The sequence below is a fragment of the Ornithorhynchus anatinus genome, chromosome 6 (assembly GCF_004115215.2).
Source record: "Ornithorhynchus anatinus isolate Pmale09 chromosome 6, mOrnAna1.pri.v4, whole genome shotgun sequence".
Lineage (NCBI taxonomy): Eukaryota > Metazoa > Chordata > Mammalia > Monotremata > Ornithorhynchidae > Ornithorhynchus > Ornithorhynchus anatinus.
The window spans coordinates 8,898,224-8,922,745 of record NC_041733.1 but is presented as its reverse complement, the minus strand read 5'-3'; the positions used below and the strand labels follow the sequence as shown (position 1 = coordinate 8,922,745).

General features: G+C 41.2%; 1 protein-coding gene across 1 annotated transcript in view; it reads right to left on the bottom strand.

Annotated features, from left to right (window-relative positions):
• DIAPH2 (diaphanous related formin 2) overlaps positions 1–24,522 on the bottom strand; it is a 692,146-nt gene that overhangs the window by 335,961 nt on the left and 331,663 nt on the right. The window contains 1 exon segment of the mRNA XM_029067298.2: positions 19,414–19,653. Within this exon segment, the coding sequence (XP_028923131.1) occupies positions 19,414–19,653 (240 nt within the window).

Below are 24,522 nucleotides of genomic sequence, written 5' to 3'. Positions count from 1 at the left end.
GCAGATGCAACTCAGCATGATATGTCCATGGAAGCAACTAAGTCTGGCTCAATCCACACATTGCGACCCCTGGCAAAGCAGCGTGGCTTAGTGGCAAGAGCACGGGGTTGGGAATCAGAGGACATGGGTTCTAATCCCGACTCCGCCACTTGTTTGCAGTATGACGATGGGCAAGCCACTTAACTTCTCTGTGCCTCAGTTACCTCATCTGTAAAATGGGGCTTAAGACTGTGAGCTTCAGGGGGGACAGCCTCATTTCCTTGTAACTACTCCTGTGCTTCAGAACAGTGCTTGGCACACAGTAAGTGCTTAACAAATGCCATAATAATAATAATAATAAATCACATCTTTCTAGATCCATTTGAGTCATGGGTTCTTTTGATTATACCAACTCAAGAGGCGATCGTAGACCTGCAGCTGAGAAAATGTGAAAGAAGGATAGACCACCTAAATGGCGTATGGGATTGTGAGGGGACAGAGGGACAGTTGAGGGTGAGGTAAATTTTGCTTGGAAGAAATACAGCAGGCTGGAGAGTTAGTGCGGAGAAGAGGAAAGATATGTGAGGTGAGGTGATCTGGGGGAGAATTGAGAGCCAACTGTGAGGAGTTCTTTCTTGCTGCAGAGGGCCTAGTGGAGAGTTTTAGGGAAGCAGAGAGCTATGGATCAGGAAGCTGATATGTGAAGCTGTCACTCATTCCTTCAGTGGTATTTACTGAGAGCTTACTGTTTGCAGAGTGCTGTACTAAGCGCTTGGAAGAGTACGATATAACAAGAAACAAACACTTTCCCTGGCCACAATAAGCTTATAGTCTAGAGGGGGAGAGAGTCATTAATTAATATAAATAAATTACAGTTATGTACATAAGCGCTGTGGGGCTGGGACAGGGGATGAATAACGGGAGAAAAGGAAGTAGCCTGTGCCACCAATTAGAGAGGAGTGAAGCTGGAGGCAGCAGGGAGGTTGATATGACTGAAGCCCCTACCAAAGTGACCAGTCAGTCAGTCGTATTTATAGAGATCTCACTGTGTGCAGAGCACTGTACTAAGCCGTATGGAGAGTATAACAGACACATTCTCTGCCCACAGTGAGCTTACCAGGCAGAAGGGTGATTGTAAGCTCATCACTAGACTGCAAACTCTTTAATCATAACTGCGTCATCTGTTCAGCATTCACAGTTAGAGGGAGTAAGATTTAATCCCCATTATACCAATGAGTAAACCAAGGAACAGAGGAGTTAGAGATATACCCAAGGTCACACAGAGTCCAAGTGGCAGAGGCGGAATTAGAACCCAGGTCCTCTGACTCCCAGTGCTCCTTCCACTAGGCCATGCATGCTCCTCCTTATGGAAGGAAAGGATCATGTCTACCATCTCTTCTGTACCATACTCTCTCAGTGAGCGCTCAACAAATAAATAATAAATAACGATGGTATTTGTTGAGCGCTTACTATGTGCCAAGCACTGTTCTAGTGCTGGGATAGCTTGTCATCTTGTCTCACAGTCTTAATCCCCATTTTGCAGATGAGGTAACTGAGGCACAGATAAGTGACTTGCCCAAAGCCACACAGCTGACAAGTGGCGGAGCCAAAATTAGAACCCACGACCTCTGACTCCCAAGCCAGTGCTCTTTCTACTAAGCCACACTGCTTCTCTACCACTGATAGATTAAGTAGGGATTGGGATTTACATTTACAAGGCAAACACTGATTGGAGGAATTAAGGCAGTTTCTAAGGTATGTCTGACCAGGATTGGAAAGGAGAGTCTTGGCCCGGGAAATGAAGAAAGTTAGATTGCATAAGTGTGGGGGAAGACACTCTTAGTTGTGGTGGGCAAGGTTGGGGATACTGGGCCTACTATTCATTCAATAGTATTTATTGAGCGCTTACTATGTGCAGAGCACTGTACTAAGCACTTGGAATGTACAATTCGGCAACAGATAGAGACAATCCTTGCCTAATAACGGGTTTACAGTCTAATAGTATTGCTGTGGCTGAGTTCCCGGGTAATTCCCGACAACATTTTTCTCTCATCCCATCTTGCTGGCGGCATTATTGTGTTAAAACTTTGTGTTCTCTACCTTCCTCTCCCCTTCATATATAACGCTGAACATTAACTAAATCAAAGGTAGATGGACTAAACACGTGTCCCATAGACTATACAGAAACCTGAGTCTCGAAATTATCCTTCCATGTTCAATGAAAATTCTACAACTGTCAAATTATTTTGCTCATGAAAACCCTTTAAAGCGGCTCGAGAGATAAGGAGCTCTTCAAACCCACGTAGAGATTAGATATGATGTTTGAAAGAATTAGCCTGAAGGAAACTTTTTCCGATGACTCCCTTCTAATCTAGAGAAGCCCACATGTTTTGTCAATAGAGTCCAGGCTATATGAAAACAATATAATTAAGCAATTTTGCTGCCAAGAAAATGGCTATTACATACCAAATCTGCTTAGTACTCACTTAGTTTGCACATCCTTGAAATAGAAGTTTTTAAAAAAACGGAAGGGAGACTGGTTAGGTCAATCGTATAAAATTAACTAAACTACCGCTACGATCAGAAATTCAACTTCGTTTAGTCTAGTGCATTATTGTCCAATGTTTTCCCCTTATATGCCTTCTTTCTCTATCGTATTTAAAAATTCACAGAATAGTTAATATTTAAGCAATCATGAATGCTCCAATGCATATATCAAAACAGATACTAATGCTCGCCAGACTACTGCACATGAATTCTAATGTTAGTCTCCTTTAAACAAAATTAAGTTCTGTGCTCTGCCAAGGGTTGTTTACAAATTATTGCTTTCTTCAATAATGCCACCCACTGCAATAACACACAGAAAGATAATGTATTTTTAAGGATTTGCAATTACCATAAAGACATTAGCTCTGTAGCTATGACCAAGCAGGTTTAATACATGGTTTCCTGGCTGTATTTCTAAATCTGTCACCAATAAAATGCTTTTCTGGGCACTTCTTGACTTCCCCGACACAAATTCAAACAAATTTAATTTATAGTAGAAAAAGGTCTTAATCTCTCACGCAGGTCAGTGCTGGCGTTTTTTACCTCCTTAATTTGAGAATCACAGTTGTATTTGATAAAAGAATAGATGATGTCCATTGTGCATAGGCTAACCAATTTCTCCACTGTATACTTCCTAGTGAAATCTATGTAGAAGGAGAGTTGAAATTTGAAACCATGACAACGCTGCACAGACTATCTTACTCAGATCTTTCTCACCTCAGGCCCAAGATCCTTCCTGGGGGTTGAAGACTGGCTAATTCGACACTGCCTTTCTTCTGAGAGGCTGATATCTGACTGAAAGGAGTTGTTACAGTTCTGTCAAAGTGACTGCAGCTATTCTGCTATGGAACTACTGTCTGCAGCATAGCTGCTGGATGTGAGGTTCATTATAGCTTGACTGTTCCCTGACACATCCCCGTTAAGGTCTATGCAGGGGCTGTACAAAAACCAGTAATACTCTGCTGCCTAGGGGGCCTAAGGCCAGGCCAAATGGAGAAGAAAGCCATTCCCTTCCTCTTCTGATAGATCATGCACCTGAATAGTGGAGTTAAGGAATAAAACAGGCCCAGTTGCACAGGAAACCTGCAAGATATGAATTCCGTAGGTGTGGCGTGTTTTATGGGAGAGGATCTGAAGAAAGGCAGTTGGAATTCCCAAGAGAATTTGCAAATTTCTTACACTGCCTACATCGAAATCAGGGGTCGGCAATTACTTTGGTGGGTGGCCACTTTCAATAAGTGGTTGTGGGTCAGCTCATAGTGAAGAGCGGCTCTCACGTCCACCTCCACATCAAGCATTAACTCCTCATCATTGGTTTTAAAGCACTCAGTCACCTTGCCCCATCCTACCTCACCTCACTACTCTCCTACTACAACCCAGGCCCAACACTTTGCTCCTCTAACGCTAACCTCAGTCTCGTCTGTCTCATCTCCGACTTCTGGTCCACCTCCTGCCTCTCGCCTGGAATGCCCTCCCTCCTCACCTTCAACAGGAGATTACTCTCCCCTGCTTCAAAGCTTTATTGAAGATACATAATCTCCAAGATGCCTTTCCTAAACTCTCCTTTCCTCTTCTCCCACTCTTTCTGCGTCACCCTGACTTGCTCCTTATATTCTTCTCCCCTCCCAGTCACACAGCACTTAAGTAATAATAATAATGATAAAATGTTGGTATTTGTTGAGCGCTTACTACGTGCCAAGCACTGTTCTAAGCGCTGGGGTAGATACAAGGTAATCGGGTTCTTCCACGTAGGGCTCACAGTCTGGATCCCCATTTTACAGATGAGGGAACTGAGGCATAGAGAAGTTAAGTGACTTGCCCAAGGTCACACTGCTGACAAGCGGCAGAGCTGGGATTAGAATCCATGACCTCTGATTCCCAAGCCTGGGCTCTTTCCACTGAGCCACACTGCTCTGTAGTTTATTTATAGGAATGTCTGTCTTCCCTTTAGATTGTAAGCTGGTTGTGGGCAGGAAATTTGGTACTCTCCCAAGTGCTTAGCACAGTTCTCTGCACATAGTAAATGCTCAGTAAATACGAATGATTGTCACCACCACAATTGTGAGATTGGTCGGCAGGGAACCTGGCATTTAGACTTGAATCCCGTAGAGTTCACTACTTAACAACATCAGAAGGTCATATTTGATTTACTCATGAGAAGAGTAAATCTCTTGTTTAGCGTGACTAATTGAAATGGAGGGCAATCTCCCATATTTCTGAACATACTTTGCACCACAATTCCATTTAATAATGTTGGTATTTGTTAAGTGCTTACTATGTGCAGAGCACTGTTCTAAGCGCTGGGGGAGATACAGGGTAATCAGGTTGTCCCATGTGAGGCTCACAGTCCTCATCCCCATTTTACAGATGAGGTAACTGAGGCCCAGAGAAGTTAAGTGACTGACCCACAGTCACACAGCTGATAGGTGGCAGAGCTGTGATTCGAACCCATGACCTCTGACTCCCAACCCCGTGGTCTTTCCACTGAACCACGCTGTTTTCTAGGCATGCTAAAAATGAGTCAATTTTTTGGCTTTTATTTTTGCCATACCTATATGATGGGCTCTCCCAAAATGACAGTTATATAGAATCTATTCCCCACGATAGATAGGAAAATGCTCATTATACTCTTAAAAAAATGTCCGATACTTGTACGACCACGTTATCTCGTAAATTGAACTAATAAAATCAGGACTTTTTTTTTCCTTCATGACTCCCTCCTTGGCAGAAAATTCACATTATGGGCAGAAATTGAAAAATCAGAGTCTGCGCATCATAGGAAAGCAGACTGAGTTTGGAGTTCAGTTGCAGTGGCTCTTTGCCTTTCCAAAGAGCAAGATGGACCTTTGGAAGATCATGGCAATGTGGGGAGGAAAGGAACTGCTTGCCAGCTGCATGTGCCACAAGTAAAGAGTTTATTTTTCTCAGTTTCACGGCTGGATAACTGGCCTACGTGTTGTCAATCTAATTTCATGGACTTACACATTCCAAATGTTTTCTAATTTTTTTTTCCCCACTGGTGCAGAAACATAATTAAATGTGCTTCAAATACCACTTTATTAATCGTCCCCATTTTCCTTAATCATTCTTTTTAAACTTGAATGACACTCTAAACCTTTAGAATGAATACAAATTGATTCAAAAACAAGTTGGGGAAATCACAAATTTAGGTTAATTTGATGGGCCACATTGTTACACTATTTTTTTTTTTAACACAGCTTCGTTCAGGGTCCAAAACCCCTGAGAAGATGGTTTTTATACAATAAAAAATAATTTGTATTCAAACTTACAAATGTTATCTATAAATGCTGCTCATGTTGTCAACTTTCCCCCACTGTGAGAATCATAAAATCATTCATAAGATTAAACTGAGAAAACAACCTCAGTAGTTCACAGAATGCTAAACCAGCTGTGTTCATTTGATCTCAAATCCCTAATGGAAACAGTCTTTGTGGTGAATCAAGTAAGGCTTGAAGCTAGACCCATAAATCATCAATTTTTTGTCTGTTCCAGTGTTGAAATTATTTAGTGCCACCTATGATATATGGGGACTCCTCAAAAACAAACAAACAGAAAAACTTGTAAACTGGAGATTTATCAATTCTTGCCAGCAGTCTTACTCGACAATTTGCTCCGTCCATCCCTTGTTTGGTGAATGTAACTTCTAAAAATAGAGTATATTTATGTGGGGCACCGTTAACACTTTTCTTAAGCATGAGTTTGTATGCAGGAAGTACTAAATGTATGCCTTGTTCTTCACTAAATATCAATCCATTCAAAATAAAAAATTATATGGAACATCAATGCATATGACATGAAGTACTTTTTCTACGTAAAAGTCTTTGTCAACCCTGAGTTTTGCCAAAGTTGAAGTAGGAGCTGTAAATTAGGTGCCCAATATATGGACGACTTCCTTCTCCTCAGTACTGACTTCACTAAAAATGGCTCCTTACGCCTACAGAACTAGATCACAGCTCCGGAAGTCAGAAGGACCTGGGTTCCAATGCTTGCTCCGCCACTTTTCTGTTGTGGGCAAGTCACTTCACTTTTTTATGCCTCGGTTACTTCATTGTAAAATGAGGATTAAGACTGTGTGCCAGGGACTCTGTCCTACCCAATTTGCTTGTATCCATCCCAGTGCTTGATGCATAGTAAATGCTTAACAAATACCATAATTACTATTATAATTATTATTATCTTAGTGGCTAAAGATAATGCACCTGAAGATGGGGTAGGACGGTCGATCCCAAGGCCACGATTGACTGCAGTGAGTAGGGCTTAAGGTGTAGGAAAAGCAACGAGTCCATATTTCTCTCAAAACTATTCTCTTTGTATTTGGATTTTCTGTTTCCAGAATATCTTTTAATGAGCTACACTAAGTTAACTGTGGCATCATTTGGCATAAAATTCCTCCTCTGTTCCCCCAGAAGGAGAGCTATGCATTCTGCACTCATTATCCCTCTGATGGTGACATCTAAGGGGCCTCTCCATTGACCACTACATAGGTTGTGGGACAGGAAGGTGACTTTTGCCTTTCCCTTGGGATAACAGATGATGCAAATTACTCACTTTCGGTTTCAAGAGCATTCAGAGAATTCTACACAAATGGACTTATTTTCTTTATGCTTATCCAGTAAAAGCCCAGTTCTTCTCCGATACTCATGACTCCCTTCGATGCATAAATATCTTCCTTGCTTTGAAGTGGCGATCCTTCTACCCAATCTCTTTTTTGGATGTGACTTGCTGATCATCAGTCAGTGGTGTCTATTGAGTCTTTATCGTGTGCAGACACCATACTAAGAGTTTGCGAGAGTACACTTTGATATTTTGCATCAGTATAAATTCCTCTTTCCTCTATACATTTTGCCCAGAATATAAGGGTGACCAAGCCACCCACAATCACCAGACCCATTCTTTATATGCCTTTGAGGAACTTTCTCCAGTTTCGAATAAATCAATAACTGTTCTATGCATTGAATATATATCTAGTGGCACTGTCATTTTATCCTCTGGACCAGTTCACGACCCATGATGACCCAATGTTGAGAGAGGCATACTTCTGATTAGCATCTTATGCATCTTTCCTTTGAGACTGATTTTCAGAGGGTTCTGTGCCTTCCTAAATATGGAAATTGGTGCCAAAAGAAATTCATAATTTGTCTGTAACCAAAATGTTCACTTCCTGGTGGTACAGAAATCTTTTTTTCCTTTATATGTGTGTATACATATTAATTAAGGGGTACATACCTAGATAGATGACAGAGGGAAGGTTAACAGTTGGGAGATGAGGGGTTAGTGAGGGACGGCCTCCTGGTAGAGGTGGGAATTTTTAGCTGTATTATGAGATGGTATTTATGGAGGTGTTGGTCTGTGGTCTGCCTCTGCCGGACCCTCTTTATTTATATTCATGCTATTAATGCCTGTTTACTTGTTTTGATGTCTGTCTCCCCCCTTCTAGACAGTGAGCCCCATGTGGGCAGGGACTGTCTCTATTTCTTGCTGAACTGTACTTTCCAAGTGCTTAGCACAGTAAGTGCTCAATAAATACGACTGAATGAATGAAATGAACTTCTAAGTGACAACTGTTATGCAAGGGTAGAGGCAGACCTGCATTCCTCTTTATCTACCACCCGATACTCCACTGCCTGCCCCACCGGTGGAGCTAAATGTAAAGGAAAAAAAAAAAAGTTGGTATTTGTTAAGCGCTTACTATGTGCAGAGCACTGTTCTAAGTGCTGGCGTAGACACAGGGGAATCAGGCTGTCCCACGTGGGGCTCACAGTCTTAATCCCCATTTTACAGATGAGGTAACTGAGACACAGAGAAGTTAAGTGACTTGCCCACAGTCAAACAGCTGACAAGTGGCAGAGCTGGGATTCGAACCCATGACCTCTGACTCCAAAGCCCGTGCTCTTTCCACTGAGCCATGCTGCTTCTCTAAGTGTAGCGACACTCAATATTGCAGTGGGGTGAGGAGACTCTGACATGGTACGGTAACATTTTCTATCAGAGACCTGCACAGAAATCAGACCTCCCAGAAAAGGCCACAGGACAGAGAGGCTCAAAAGCATTCACCTTGAACATACAAAGCAATCCTCTTAACATTAGATGGGATCTCAACTAAAGGTTTACCTCTGCAGAGCCGGGCCAAATTTGATCATTCTATGAAGAAGTTACTTTCAGAAACATTTCTGCTGCATGCAGAAATCGTACCAGGATAATCTTCAAATCGTGCAAAATGGTAGGGAGGGAGATTTAGGTGGGACACTACAATTGAAACTCACAGACTTCCAGAGGAATCATTACCAAGCAGTCTTTTAAAGAAAAACATTTTGATGGGAAAATTGGCATAGGCGGGGTTTTATTGACATATGTGGTCTTACAAAATGAAAGAAGTTGAGATTATTGTCAACTGTGATATATCTCTCGAACACGTCTGTATTAGCAAGGAATAGTAATCAAGTGTACATCAGACAAATTAAGTTTACACACTACTGCTCTCCAGAGAATTTAATGAACTGAAAATTGGGGGTATAATGAAGTCTTCACACAATCTTAACTATAACTCTGTAAATGTGATAATAATATCTAAACAGATGTAATCAGTTTCTGGGAAAACAAACAAGTGCTACATTTAAAGTATTATTTGGTTAATTCTCACCAATGACTAAAGGCCACAGTGTATATTAATGCTTTTTTTTCCAAACTACAGGGAAATATTCTTAAAACAAAGATTGTCCCCTCCTCCAAACAGCTTTGAAAACAGCTGGGTACCACCACCTACACATATAATAAAATGGCACATCTTTCCAGGAGCATCTTAAACCGCCACACTTTATCATGTCAACTCTTTTATTAGACTGTGGAGGGGATATAAGTAGCATACCTGTATTCTTCAAAACGCACCATTGATTCTCTTGAAATCATGCGCTTAGTTGAGTGTGGTGGTGAAATATCACCCCTGAAACATCTTGGAAAAATCCCAAATTGATAAGGACTCATCGTTATGGGCAGGGGACACATCTGCTGATTCTGTTATACTTTCCCAAGCGCTCAGTATCGTGCTCTGAACATAGTGAGCACTCAAGAAATATGACTGATTGATAGATATACTTTGATAACACCGGAAACGACTTCAAGGATAAAGATACTAGTGACCCATTTTAGAAAAGCAACCAAAGAGCCGTTCATAAAGCCTTGAAGCACCAGAATGGGACAATTCCTTTTATAAAGGGTGAAGTGATATATTTGTATTTTCAGAATAGACCCCAGTTTACTGGGAAAGAAATTAAGGATAGAGCCTTTCATGAGCTCAGGGCAGTTAAGAGCAAGATTGGGCTGGTAGCCTACAATAAAGCAAATGGAAGGGTTAAGATCTGCCCTGTAGCTGCCGAACTCTTTCCCTCTCCCCGAGCCCCTAAGGAACATTTTGAAAATGCTTTTTAGCTTCCAGTTGAGCCCAGATGGAGTCATTCCCTATCATCCCAAACCCAAATTTGCATGTCTGGACTATACAAGATAGGTGGGGTTGTCACCGAAACCGTAACCTCATTGTGAGCAGGTTAACATGTCAACCACCTCCCTTATACTGTATTTTCCCAAGTGCTTAGTATAGAGCTCTACATGCAGATATACAACCAATACATACTACTGATTGATCGATAAGCATCAATTTGTGTGGTGCAGTAGAATATGATGATGGATAAAGGGTGACTACAAGACAATCCTAGCAATTTTACCAAGAAGGCAATAAACTATTAAGATGTCATTGTATTATCACTATTATTACTTACATATTCATGTGGTATGAGATAAATATAATTTTGGAATGTACTGCAAGTTTGTTTCTTATGGTTATTGATCCGGCTAAACATCTTCAAGGCTACAATGACAGGGTGATACTCATTTGGCAGTCTTGCAAGACTGATTAATGTTGCTTTCCAGGTTCGAGTTGTCACATGGATACCCGAAAAGTTACAGCCGAGTCAACACGCCCTCCTACTGCTTTGAGGCCACAGACATATTCTGTTCTGTGAAGAGAAACCGCATCTGTTCTCCTTTCCAGACAGAATAATAATTATAATAATTATGGTATCTAAGTGCTATGTGCTAGGCACTGTACTAAGTGCTGGGGTGGATAGAAGCGAATCAGTTTGGACGCAGTCCCTGTCCCGTGCTGGGCTCCCGGTCTTAATCCCTATTTTACACATGAGGTAACTGAGGCACAGAGAAGTGAAGTGGCTTGCCCAAGGCCACACAGCAGACAAGTGGGGGAGCCGGGATTAGAATCCATGACCTGCTGACTCCCAGGCCCGTGCTCAATCCGCTACGCCATCATCTTGCAACTCCCGCTACTAAGTACAGGGAAACAGGAGGTGGAGATTGAGTGCCTGGGTGCCATCTATCACCATTTTTTCTAGAACAAGCAACAGAAGCAGCATAGCCTGATGGCAACTATACAGGACGGATTCAGGAGATCTAGGTTCTAAACCCATCTTTACCAATTCCCCACTGTGAGAAAACACTTTGATGTCTGGTGCTTTTTTCTTATTTTCTTATTTTTCTTATTTATTAAGCACTGTATTAAGTCAGGCACTATACTAAGCACTGGGGTAGATACAAGCTAATCGGGTTGAACCCAGTCCCTGGCCCACATGGGGCTCACGATCTTAATCCCCAGTTTACAGATGAGATAACAGAAGCACAGAGAAAGGACTTGCCCAAAGTCACACAGCAGGCAAGTGGCAGAGAGGATACTAGAATCCAGGTCTTTCTGACTACCGGGCCTATGGTTTACTGAAAGGGCCATGCTGCTTCTCGTTTGCAGTTTCCTGATCTGTGAAATGGCGATTAAATTCTACTTCTCACTCCTCCATGTTTCGCAAACCCCACGTACGGCCGGGATTGAGTCTGATTTTATCACATTATATCTATCTCAGGGTTTAATAAGGAAAAAAGATCTTAAATGCCATCATTAACAACAATTATCTGGCAAGATGCCAGAAAGGGTGTACAACTGCATTCAGTTTTCAGACATTCTGCTGAGGGAGGATGTCACCCACTGAAAGGCATTCTCTTAGCATTTAGTTAATTTAGGAGATTATGGATTTGTGAGAGCCCTTGACCACGACCTCTTGTTTGAACACATAGGTCAGTTTCCTATTTTCTTGCCAACCTTGTGGCTTGTGGATTCAGATTCACTGATGCAACCCATTATTTGTAGGAACTGCCCTAATGCTTCTGCTGGTTTCCCAACCCTTCTTTAGTAGTAAACAAACTGGTACATATGGTAAAAATGGTAGAAATTTACCAGAATATGGAAGATAAAAATATGGTAAACAGATATTTTCTACTTTGCCTTTCTTATTCGTGTCTGGGTTTGCTAGTTACACACAATCCAGCAGACTCCAAGAGATTCAAGATTATTGAATCTCTAGACTGTAAACTCATTGTCAGTTATCTTATATATATATATAACTATATATAACTATCTTATATAGTTACACTATATAATTATCTTATACACCATATAGTTATGTTATAGTTATATATAGCTATATATATTTTTATATAACTATAAAGATATAGTTATCTTTTAGTTAGAGTTATAGATATACTATATAATTATCTTATATAGTTATATTATAAATAACTATCTTATATATATATATATATATATAACTGGAGAAGCAGCGTGGCTCAGTTGAAACAGCCCGGGCTTGGGAGTCAGAAGTCATGGGTCTGCCACTTCTCAACTGTTTGACTATGGGCAAGTCACTTAACTTCTTTGGGCCTCAGTTATCTCATCTGTAAAATGGGGATTAGGACTGTAAGCCTCACGTGGGACAACCTGATAGCTCTGTATCTACCCCACTGCTTAGAACAGTGTTCTGCACATAGTAAGCGCTTAACAAATACCAACATTATAATTAATTATATATTATATATATCATATTATATTAACTATATATACTATAACTTTTATTTATATCTTTATGGCTTTGGGACTATGACAACTGCTACTGGCAACTCAATGTAAGACAGCGGTCAATCAACAGTATTTACTGAGTACCTCCTCTAAGCAGAACGCTGCACTAAATGCATGGGAGAGGACAACCTTTCCATAGCGAAATTAGTCTTTGAGGTAATGGGATTTGAAATTCATATATTTGTCAGAAACTCTCCACCTAAAGAAAGAATGACATTGAAGCACTTAGAAGGAACAGTAGGATGGCTAAGTGCTTTGTATAATGTTATTATTTGCAGTTGAAAGATTTTTATGAAGATATAATTTGAGATTACTTGGGGGTCCTGAACAAAAGCAGCATGAAAGGAAAATCTGCGACACAAATTAGAAAACCGCCTTTAGAATGCCACCTCTGGAACAGCATCACATAGGTGATACATTCATCTTCTAGCCCTGAGAATAATTCAGGAGTTCTCAATGATAATGAGTCCATTAAGCAGAATACAATAAAATACAATGGACTTAACTAAAGGTCAAGCATCAAATAAGCTGAACAAAGCAAACTATTTAAAATTAAGGGTGACATTCTGTCCTTAAGTCACCCTGTGGAGCGTGGTTATATTTCAGAGACCAGAATCAGGGAGTGTTCTTGCAGAAATGCAAGATGAAGCAGGGATGGTACCTTAAATTGGCCTGTTTGGTGGCTTCTGCTGATGAATTCTGAGGAGAAAGACCACGCATCTCTATATTTTTACGCTCTATGAATTTCATTTTTCATGAGACAGTGTACACCGTTTTCAGCCATACTTCATGCTTTACGTGGACCACGGTCTACATTTCCAACATTGCTACTTTCAGGAGCCCATTAGGTGAGATGAGGGATTTTTGTTATCATTCTTAGGCCAAACCCCACACCTCTAGACTGTAAACTTGTCCTCTACACTTTAAGCTTGTGGTGGGCAGGGAATGTGCCTGTTATATTGCTGTGTTTTACTCTCCCAAGCGCTTAGTACAACGCCCTGCACACAGTAAACATTCAAAAAATATGACCGATTGACTGGGATCTTTCTATTTTATATGCCCAAAAGTGTTTGTATATATACACACATAAACAGACACGAGAAAGTGTAGAGGGAGTTAGAAATCTCTGCAGAACCTCTGCTTTGTTTCGAAATTATTCAACATAGTGGCCCAAAGTAAGCTAAAGTCTTCAAACTCACAAGGGGAAACCACCTGATTCCTTGTGCAATTGTAAGACTGTTACGTGCAAACAGGTGATACAATTAGAAGAGACAGCACATTGTCTTCCAAAATGGCAAACTCAAAAGGGAAGAAGAGAATAGTCTTGTCCCCCAAGAGAGTGTCAAGAACATTGCTAGGGTTTAGAGCGGTAAGTCATAAAGAATATCTTCGAACAAAAATCTCAAAATACTTTTAAACCCTGTCATTCTTACTGTATAACCAGGGAACCTGAGGTCAATAGTGATTAAGGGAGCTGGGAAAAGACCTAATTTTTCTTTCCAGTTCTCATTTTGCCAATCTGACACTTTTCATCCGAACAGTAACATTTTGCTTGTTTGTTTTAATTCCACTGACATTGCATCCTCTGATCTGGAGAAGTCGTGAATGTCAACTAAACTACTTCAGGCCCAGCCCAGAAGGAGCCTTACTAGAAACTCCCTCCCCCTCCATATACACCAGGCCACTGCTTTCTCCAGCTTCAAAGCACTATTAAGGTCACACTTCCTCCAAGAGGCCTTCCCCGATTCGACCTTCTTTTCCCCGGCTCGTTCTCCCTTCTGTGTCATTTATGCACTTGGATCTGTGACCTTTGGGCATTTGATATTTACCTCACCCTCAACACCATAGCACTTATGGACATGACCTTAAATTATATAACATTTATTGATATTAATGTCTACCTTCCCGTCTACACTGTAAGCTTGTTACGGGCAGGGAACGTGTCTGCTAATTCTTGTTATACTGTACTCTCCCAAACGTTTAGTACAGTGCTCAATAAATATGATTAATGGTTCCCAAATATAAATCTCCAGTCCTGATCCCTCTCTTCCTTTGCAGTCTCGTATTTCCTCTTGCCTTCAGGACATCTCTGCTTGGATTTGCAATTGACACCTCAAACTTAAAAAGTCCAAGAGAACTCCTCATCTTCCCACCCAAACCCTGATCGCCCCAACTTTCTCATCACTGCAGACAACACCACCATCCTCCATGTTTCACAAGCTTGTAACCTAGGCATTATCTTTGACTCATCTCCCTCATTCAACCCTCATATTCAATCGGTCACCAACTCCTGTGGGTTCAACCTTCACAACAAAGCTAAAATCTGTCCTTGCCTCTCCCTTCAAAGTGCTGCCACTCTGATCCAAGCACTTATCTTGAGAATCAGTGTGGCCCAGTGGAAAGAGCCCAGGCTTGGGAGTCAGAGGTCATAGTTTCTAATCTTGACTCCGCCACTTGTCAGCTGTGTGACTTTGGACAAGTCACTTAATTTCTCTGGGCCTGTTACCTCATCTTTAACAAATGGGGATTAACACTGTGAGCCCCACGTGGGACAACCTGATTACCTTGTATTCCCCCCAACCCCTTCCAGCGCTTTAGAACAGTGCTTGGCACAAAGTAAGTGCTTAACAAATGCTATCATTATTATTATCTTATCCTGCCTCAATTACTGCATCAGCCTCCTTGCAGACCTCCATGACTCCTGCCTCACCCCACTCCGGTCAATACTTCATTTTGCTGCCCAGGATCATTTATCTAAAAAAAATTCAGTCCATGTTTCCCCAGTTTTCAAGACCCTCAAATGGTTGCCCAACAACTTCCTCAAACAGAAACCTCTTACCACTGGCTTTAGAGCACTCAATCTCCTTTCCCCCTCCTATCTTACCTACCTGATTTATGACCACAACCCAGCACTCTCACTTTGCTCCTCGAACTCCAACCTATTCACTGAACTTCGATCTCTTTTAGCTCAGACCACTCGCCCATAACCTGCCTCTGATTTGGAACCATCCTCCACCTTCATATCTGCCAGACGATCACTCGTTCCACCTTCAAAGCCTTATTAAAATCACACTTCCTCCAAGAAGGCTTCCTCAACTGAGCCCTAATTTTCCCTAACTCCCTTTCCTCTCTGCATCATCCTTGCAGTTGGCTGTCTTCCCATCTAGACTGTAAACTCGTTGAGGGCAGGGAATGTGTTCGTTTGTTGTTATATTAATAATAATAATGTTGGTATTTGTTAAGCGCTTACTATGTGCCGAGCACTGTTCTAAGCGCTGGGGTAGACATAGGGGAATCAGGTTGTCCCACGTGGGGCTCACAGTCTTAATCCCCATTTTACAGATGAGGGAACTGAGGCACAGAGAAGTTAAGTGACTTGCCTTATATTGCTCAGTACAGCGCTTAGTACAGTGCTCTAAACAGAGTAAGTGCTCAATAAATATGACTGAAGGGAAGGATTTGCACCCTTTATTCACTCCACTGCCCTTAACCCCACAGCACTTATGCAATTGCCTTTATTGGTCAATCACATTTATAGAACACTTATAGTGTATATAACACCATACTTGGGAAAGTACAATACAAGAATAAACAGTGACATCCTCTGCTCACAGTGAGCTCACAGTCTACTGTAGGGGGATGCACATCAATACAAATACATAAAATAACAGATCTGTACATAAGTGCTTTGGGGCTGGGATGGGAGGAAGAAAAAAGGGATAAATAAAATCACAGTTATGTACATAAGTGCTTTGGAGGTAAATATGCCATAATTCATTTATTTATATTAAAGACTACCTACCTTCTAGACTCATTGTGGACAGCGAATGTCTACCGACTCTGTTATATTGTACTCTCCCAAGTGCTTAGTACAGTGCTCTGCACACAGTAAGCTCTCAATAAATACGACTGATTGATCACAAAATAATAATTCACGATTGTGAATTAACAGCATATTTTACAGTTTGGTGAGTGCTCCCTTTTTAGTGCCCGTTAACATTTTGCTTAGTCCATCTGTTTGCCTTTTCTTACCATGCTTTCCCAGAAGTGAATGGGGTCGTTGGATTATTCCTTTTCATGAGCTTTTGTCTTGTTTATATAAGCCTGTTCCGTTTACATCTCGGTTCCTTTGTCGGTAGCTACTTATGATCAAAGTTGAATTTCTACCAAAACAAGTAGGGTACATTCTCAACATAATAATGATGGCATTTGTTCTATGTGCCGAGCACCATTCTAAATTCTAAATTCTAAACAAATTCAGGTTTATCACGTTAGACAAAGTCCCTGTCACACATGGGGTTCACAGTCTAAGTAGGAGGGATGACAGGGACTTTCATCCCCGTTTTACAAATTTTACAAATTTCTCATAACCTCTGGGAAAGGAAGTTGGCAAAGGAATGAGTGACAGGGAAACATGGTGGGAAAGAACGAGTCCTTCCCATTTTGATAGGCCTACCTAAGGTGAAAAATAGCCAGTACCTGATACTCTTAATTACTTAAATTGCTTAATTCATTTACCCAAGACAACAATAAGTACTGAATTGATGCTTGCACTGCAGATTACTTCCATTCTGTGACTACCTTCATGAATGCACACTCTTCTGGAATGTTTTGCATGCAGATTCTATTTCTTCTTCCTAATGACAAGTAGTTCCCTAGTAAAGTATGCATTTCCCAGAAGATAAAAATCCTAGCGAAAAGTGAAAACAGCATTTGATTTTAAAACCCTCAGTTCTTTCTCTTTAAAACAGCTATTACTACATGATAGTATTTCCCATAAGATTGTTTTTTATTTTATTTGAAGTTGGCAAAAATCTCTATGCTGAATCCTTTGAGCCTACCTCTAGTGAAAGATGTCAGATCAGTGTTGTGTGGAAGAACTTTTATTTGACAGGTAGATGACAGGAAGAAGCCTCTCTCTACAACATAGGAAGTAGCTGTAAAATTCTTCTATAAGATGAATGTTAACCCTTTTATCTATTACTCCCTTCTGTATGAAGTTTACATAAGTGCGTCCAGTACTGGGGAATCAGTTACTTGATCATCAAGACATGGAACACGTTCATACATTATGCTAAAATCTTCTAAAAAAATGGAAACTTAGAGGCCCACGGATATTTAAAGCCTAATTGAAAGATGTCCAATGTATTTTTCTCTTTTGCTAGTTCTCTCCATATTCATTAGCCGTACTTGAAAGAGGCTGAGAAAGAAAACTGCTCGGTACAAGACGTAATCATTAAGTTCATGTATTTCCATTTTAGATCAAAGGAGAGATAGAGGAGGAGGAGTTCATTATGAAGTGGAATACTTAGGTCTCGTTATGACTGACGTGAGTTGGTTTACTCCGGTGCACAAAACAGAAAGGATCCCCTTAATTACTGGGCTTAGAATTCACTTTTCTTGTGGCATTCGTTTAGCTCTTACCAACTGAAAGGGCAGATACAATCTAATCAGGTTGGACCCAGTTCCTATCCCACATAGGCTCACAATCATAATCCCCAATTTATAGAAGAGGTAACTGAGGCGCAGAGAACTGAAATGTCGTTGCCCAAGATCACACAGCAGACAAGTGGCAGAGCCGAGTTTAGAACCCATGACCTTCTGACTCCCAAGCCCATGCTCTATCCACTATGCAACGCTGCTTCTCATATGCTCTTGTGAAACATGTATGGTAACTGAATCGTTTTCCTAGCCTTGAGTTTCCTTAAATACAATATTATAGCAATCTGCTGAAGTCCTATGATGTTACAGAGGGTTGGAAGAGAGGTTCAAGAGTGGCAATTGTAAAATACAAATGGTGGGATGCTCATTTCATGGTCATGGGTTCTAATCCAGGCTCCGCCACTTGTCCGCTGCGTGACCTTGTGCAAGCCACTTTACTTCTCTGTGCTTCTGTAAAATGGGAACTGAGACCGTGAGCCTCATGCGGGACAGGGACTGTGTATAACCCAATTTGCTTGTTTCCACCCCAGCGCACCCTGAAACAGCAAGCCACAATCACGGGCCACAGTCACAACCCTCTAGGTTATAAAATTCTTGAAGGCAGAGAATGCATTATACTTCCTTCCCACCGCCCAAGTGGCCGGCACACAGTACTATGAATGCTGTCGATTAATGCAACAAATTTAAGTTCATGAAACAAATCAGCGAAGCTCCTACCTAGAATTGAACTTAACTTTGAAATAAACTGTCAGGGAAGAATTACTTTTGATATGTAAATTGTCATTACAAAAGACATCACTTCTGTTAAACCCATTGTTGGCAACAGGAGGAAATTGCAAATATTAAGGAAGGAACACTTTTAACTGCGTGCTCTGGAAATGGACTGGGAGAGTTTGTTGAGAAAATGAAAATGGTATGTCTAATTCCCATCCTCAAAACAGACCACAGTGGATAATAAGGTTATAATTAAGTCAGGTTAATCCACGCTTCAATTACATGCGTGTCTGGGCCTATGAAGCATTAAGCAGTCAACAAAGCCTTCCCACTCATTTTACATATGTTAACCTTTCACTTTTGAAACCAAATTAAACTAGAGCACTGATCCAGATTCACCATCATTCGCTGTGTGACAACAATGTATATTTTTGTATTTCCTTTTACCATTATATTCATAGCTGTATTCCTCCACGGGAAAGGACAAATTCAAAAACGGTTCACTGAAATTTGGACGCTCCTTGTGGGTAGAGAACAGACCTCTTAGTTCTGCGGTAACTTTTTAAATGTTTCCGTCAGGGCATTGCAGAGTTATAACTCCACAAGTTCCATGAGTACTACTACTGTCAAAAAAGAGTCTTTGTATTTTCCTAAAGTGCTTCTCCAATGAAAACATAATAATTCCATTAAACCGCATCAGTTCTCCCCATATAATGCTTCAGTTCTTATTAAACTTCACTTACCTTACAAAGAAAGTTGATGTTAAATCCCAACGATTGGGCATTCCTCGAGCCGGAATTCATGTAGTTTCCAACCAATAAAACTAACTCTAAGAGTTTAGTAAAACTATCGCTTTTCTTCAGTTCTTCACAGGCTAACGTTACCGCCATGATGCTAGGTTTAATGTTGTTGACGTGTTCTTCGAACATAAGCTTGAAAAGGATGCCATTAAGACGAGGTCGTAACATTTTCACTGAGCTCATCTGTAAGACAAGAAATTCTAAATGAAAACACTGTTTCAAAAACAGAAAAGGTGTTAATTTTTGTTCTGTTTTCAAAATGAGATGGTATTACTTCATCCAGAACAGCGCATCATTTTAACATTATTCCACTTTTCTCAGGATGTTTTTTCTCTGACATAGGGGTGGAATACTCAGTAGAAAAATAGGTTGTGGGTTCTAATCGCGGCTCTTCACAGTCCCTGTCCCACATGGGGCTCACAGTCTCAAATCCCCATTTTACAGATGAGGGAACTGAGGCCACAAGAAGTGAAGTGACTCGCCCGAGGTCACACAGCAGACAAGAAGCAGAACAGAATTAGAACCCGTGACCTTCTGACTCCCAGGCCCATGCTCTATCCACTACACCATGCTGCTTCTCTATAGTGCTCTGCACACAGTAAGCGCTCAATAAATATGACTGAATCATTGAATGAATGAATATTATATATCATCCCATCATTTATATCGTCATAGTACATCATACTATGATCTGCAGATTACAGTGTGATTCTGCCGGTGGTGGAAGAAAATCTTAGGAGAGTCTGCCCAGTTCAGATAGCCCTTGTGGGATGCAGAGGATGCCTCTAGATCGATGAAATCATAATCGTAACAATAATAATCTTAAAATGACAATTATTAAGCTTTTACACTGTGCCAAGCGTGAGGGTTCTGATAAAATATGATTTATTTAGGAGATCAGAATCCTGGTTCCACCGCTTGTCTGTTGTATCACTTTGGGCCAGTCAATTCCCTTCTCTGGGACTCAGTTTGCCCATCTGTAAACTGGGGATTCAATGACTGCTGTTCCTTCCATTTAGACCGTGAGCCCCAAAAGGGGCAGGGATGGTACCCAACACGGTTACCTTGCATCTCCCCAATGTTTAGTACAGTGCTTGGAACCCAGTCGGCACTTAACAGGTTCCGTCATTATTATAACAATTATTTATTGCTTAATACTGTACATTTGGGACCAGAGACAGAAGGGCACTTTCATAGGCAATATTTTTAATGCCACTCTGTCCCGGCCATCCCATTTACACTGTTTCGGGGAGATTTCTTCAATTGGAAGTGTTCATCCTGGAGATCCTCGCTCTGGTACCCGTTGTGGTCCATAATAATAATAATGATGATGGTATTTGTTAAGCTCTTACCGTGCGCCAAGCACTGTTCTAAGTATTAACCCAAGTAGCAGAGAAGAAGTAGCTGTGAATACATCCCTCCTGCAATCTGAAGACAACTGGGGTTTCCATTTCATGCAGGCAGCGATGAGGTTGTCAGAAAATAGCTGTCCTGCTGAAAGGAACTGATCATTCACGCTTCCATCGATTAAAATGTCCAACTGGAAATGGAGGCAGAAGCACTTCAGCTGGCTTGAGGGGGGTCTCCCCTCTGGCAGGGCGGACCCTATGGCAATTAACAGCGCTCCAACCCCTCGGCCATTCTGGAAGAATCTACCTACTTGACTAGCCGATGGGCCCGATGCCCACCTTGGAGAGAAACCGCATTTCCTCAATTCCTTTATTTTTCCACCTGCAATTCTAAGAGTAGCTCTGATTGAACACTTAGTGGAATATTTAAATTGATGAAATGTTATCCATATTTCTATTCATGATGCAATAAAATATTTATAGGCGATATAAAAAATTTCAAACCCTTGACAGACTGTTGATGTTAAATAATTATACTAGGGTGGAGGTATAGGAGCTTCCTTTAAAGTGTGCATTTCAAAGAAGTCAGCACTGGCTTTGTCCACAGTACTTCAACTTGGTTTTAATTACTTGTTTCTGCGCCGAAGTGCACATTACCTATTCCCTTTGGAATACTTTCCACCACTAATAATGTTTCTACCTCTTTCATAACCGGCGAATCAATAAAAAGTCCACACAAATACATGGGCTTGTTTCAGTGAATGACTAGGACTGGAATTTATGGAATGAAATGCAGTTGCCGCCTCTGCCCACACATACACACACACATTAATTCAGCATACTGTGCATCTTAATCTTCCTCAACTTTTCAAGCAAAAGCAACTCAACCACCGCAGATTGGCATCTCCTAAAGCCGTGTCACTCAACCAAAACCCAACACAAAGCCTGTGATCATTTTCTCTACTTTTCAAAAGCAACTATTCAACCATTGCCTACTAACTTCATCTCACATTCAAAGGGAAAAAGCTATACCCTTGTCAGCCCAAGGTTTCTAAGCATGCTAAATTTACTCCATAGGAGGGCAAAAGTATAAATCAGTTTAGGTTTGTCAACTGCAAGCAATGACAGGTTACTTTACGTGCCTCTGCTCTGGATTCAATAATTCTCCATGCTTGCAGGATTTTCTCTGTTTTTAAATCATGTCTTAGCTGTCTGTTGTTTCTTATTAATAAAATTATCCCCTCACTTGGCAAACATTCATGATCCTGCCCTCACCAATCTGTGAGAGAGGGAGTGACTTCTCACGCCTCATAAAACGAAGTTTCAAGTCAGGCTACCTAAGACCTTTATTTCCTACTACGGCAGCTTTCCAAAGATCTGCACTTGAACCGGCAAGAATGTGGTGCTCTAGCCAAACTGCACACCTGCTATGAGCCATTTATAAGCAAAGAGTCTTCTGTCCTATGTGTGAACAATTTAAATTTCAAAGAATAGCAGAGGCTGCAAAACCAGTAGAGTACACCACAAAGATATGCAGCTATTAGTCCTATGGAAAATTCTGTTAAGCATCAGGGGAACTTGGGTCCCCTGTTTTCAATCCCAAAGTCCCCATCTCTGAGCTGGAGAACGGCTGGCTTCCATTATTTTTTTTTTGTTTTTCAGGAGCGGGGAAACTTTTACTCTTGTGGTCAAGGAAACCAACGCTCATTGCACTATTTCTATTTATTTTTTCCCCTTTAAAAATCACTCAGATAAGTGAATCTGCAGATAATGATGACTATGAAAATTATTAAAAAAACCTCATGTTCCAAATAGCCCTAGAGTCTACCTGGCTGATGAAAATGAATAAAACAACAATTGTATTGGAGTATCTGACAGGGTTCAACTGTGATGCTTGCAGCATTTTAGTTGACTTGCATTCTTTGTTTTATAATTCATTCCTTGAAGTGCTTTGGGATATTGACCATGATATTGTATTATGCAGGGGATTTATTTGTTTTATGAGGTAGGTGTCTATCAAACCTGCATCGAGGGCTTCTCATTTCTTTATCTGAGCTACACTGTATTAAAAAAAAAGTGTTGATGGCTTTAGCGAGAATGACTACAAGTGGGTTATTTCTCTATAGACTTAACGATAGCTCTCCTTGTGTGACCTAAGACCTATCCAGCTGGTTGACTTTGCTCTGTTGGCACACGTTTTCAAATAGAGAACCGAAGGCCGCTTTACAAAAAGTTATTCAAAACTATGAATAGACAAATGGGGTGGCCCAGGATGCCGCTGTAATACGCTCCTCGGAAATGGGGTACATTGTGAAGCGTTTTTCCACAGAGTTAAATGGGATCTGTTAGGCTCTGCTTCCAGAATCAGGCCTGACTGATAACTGTGCCCTACAGGAAACTAAAACTTATAGTGTTGCTTTCTCCCCCACATAATTCCTAGGCAGTTCTCACCTCATGCACCCGAAACTCATTCCCCACTACTCAAGTTTCCCCAGATCTTTTTACCCCCAACCTATTTTTTTTGGTAAATCAGTGATATACTCGGGTTCCCACGACCTATGCAGCATGGCCACTGTCAGCAGTGGAGGGGAAATAAGTCGCTAAAAGAGCAAGAATCATGTCTACCAACCCTATTCTTTCCCAAGTGTTAATGCAGTGTCCTACACACACTAACCGCTCAATAAATACTACCGAGGGATAAGGATAACGTTACCAATACGAACAGGGAGACAGTCAGAGTACTTAAATAGAGAAGCAGAGTGGCTCAGTGGAAAGAGCACGGGCTTTGGAGTCAGAGATCATGGGTTCGAATCCTGGCTCTGTCACTTGTCAGCTGTGTGACTCTGGGCAAGTCACTTAACTTCTCTGTGCCTCAGTTACCTCATCTGTAAAATGGGGATTAAGACTGTGAGCCCCACGTGGGACAACCTGATTCCCTTGTGTCTACCCCAGCGCTTAGAACAGTGCTCTGCACATAGTAAGCGCTTAACAAATACCAACATTATTATTATTAAATAGGGTACGGTTACAAAGTGAGCTGGGGAGATGATAAGTGTGTGATCTACGGAGCGACATGTGAAAAGACGATACGCCAGGTGGGAAAATAAGGGTGGTGGGGAGAGTCTGGAAGCCAATGGCAAGACACTCTGTTGATGCTGAGAGAGATGGCTATTCACTGGAGATTTTGAAGAAACATGTGGTCATCAGTGTTTCAGGAAGATGATCCAAGCAGCAGTGTGGAGCACAGGTTAAAAGCTGGAGGGACCGCAGACAGGGAGACAAGGAAAGAGGCTGATTATTAGATGCTGAAAGCAGTCTAATTATATGATGAGCTGAAACCAACACGGGGACTGTTTGGGTGGAAAGAAGGAGGAGGATCTGGCAAATGACGCAGAGGATGGTGGCTGGCACGTAATTAAAGCTTAACAGATACCACAGAAAAAAGAGTTAGGATCGGTGTTATTGAAAGGTGATGAGTAATCACGAATGACACTAAAATTGGGGACCAACGGGACAGAGGGAACTGGGGTAATACTGACTAATATAGGAAAGTTAAGAGAAGCGGGTTTAAGAGGGAAGGTGAGATGCTCAGTTTCAGACATGGTGAGTTTGAAGTGCTGGTGGGACATCCAAGCCAGGAGGAATCTTCTCTTGGGTTTCAGAAGGTGGTGTTTTTTTGTTTGTATGTTTTTTTCAGGAAGGC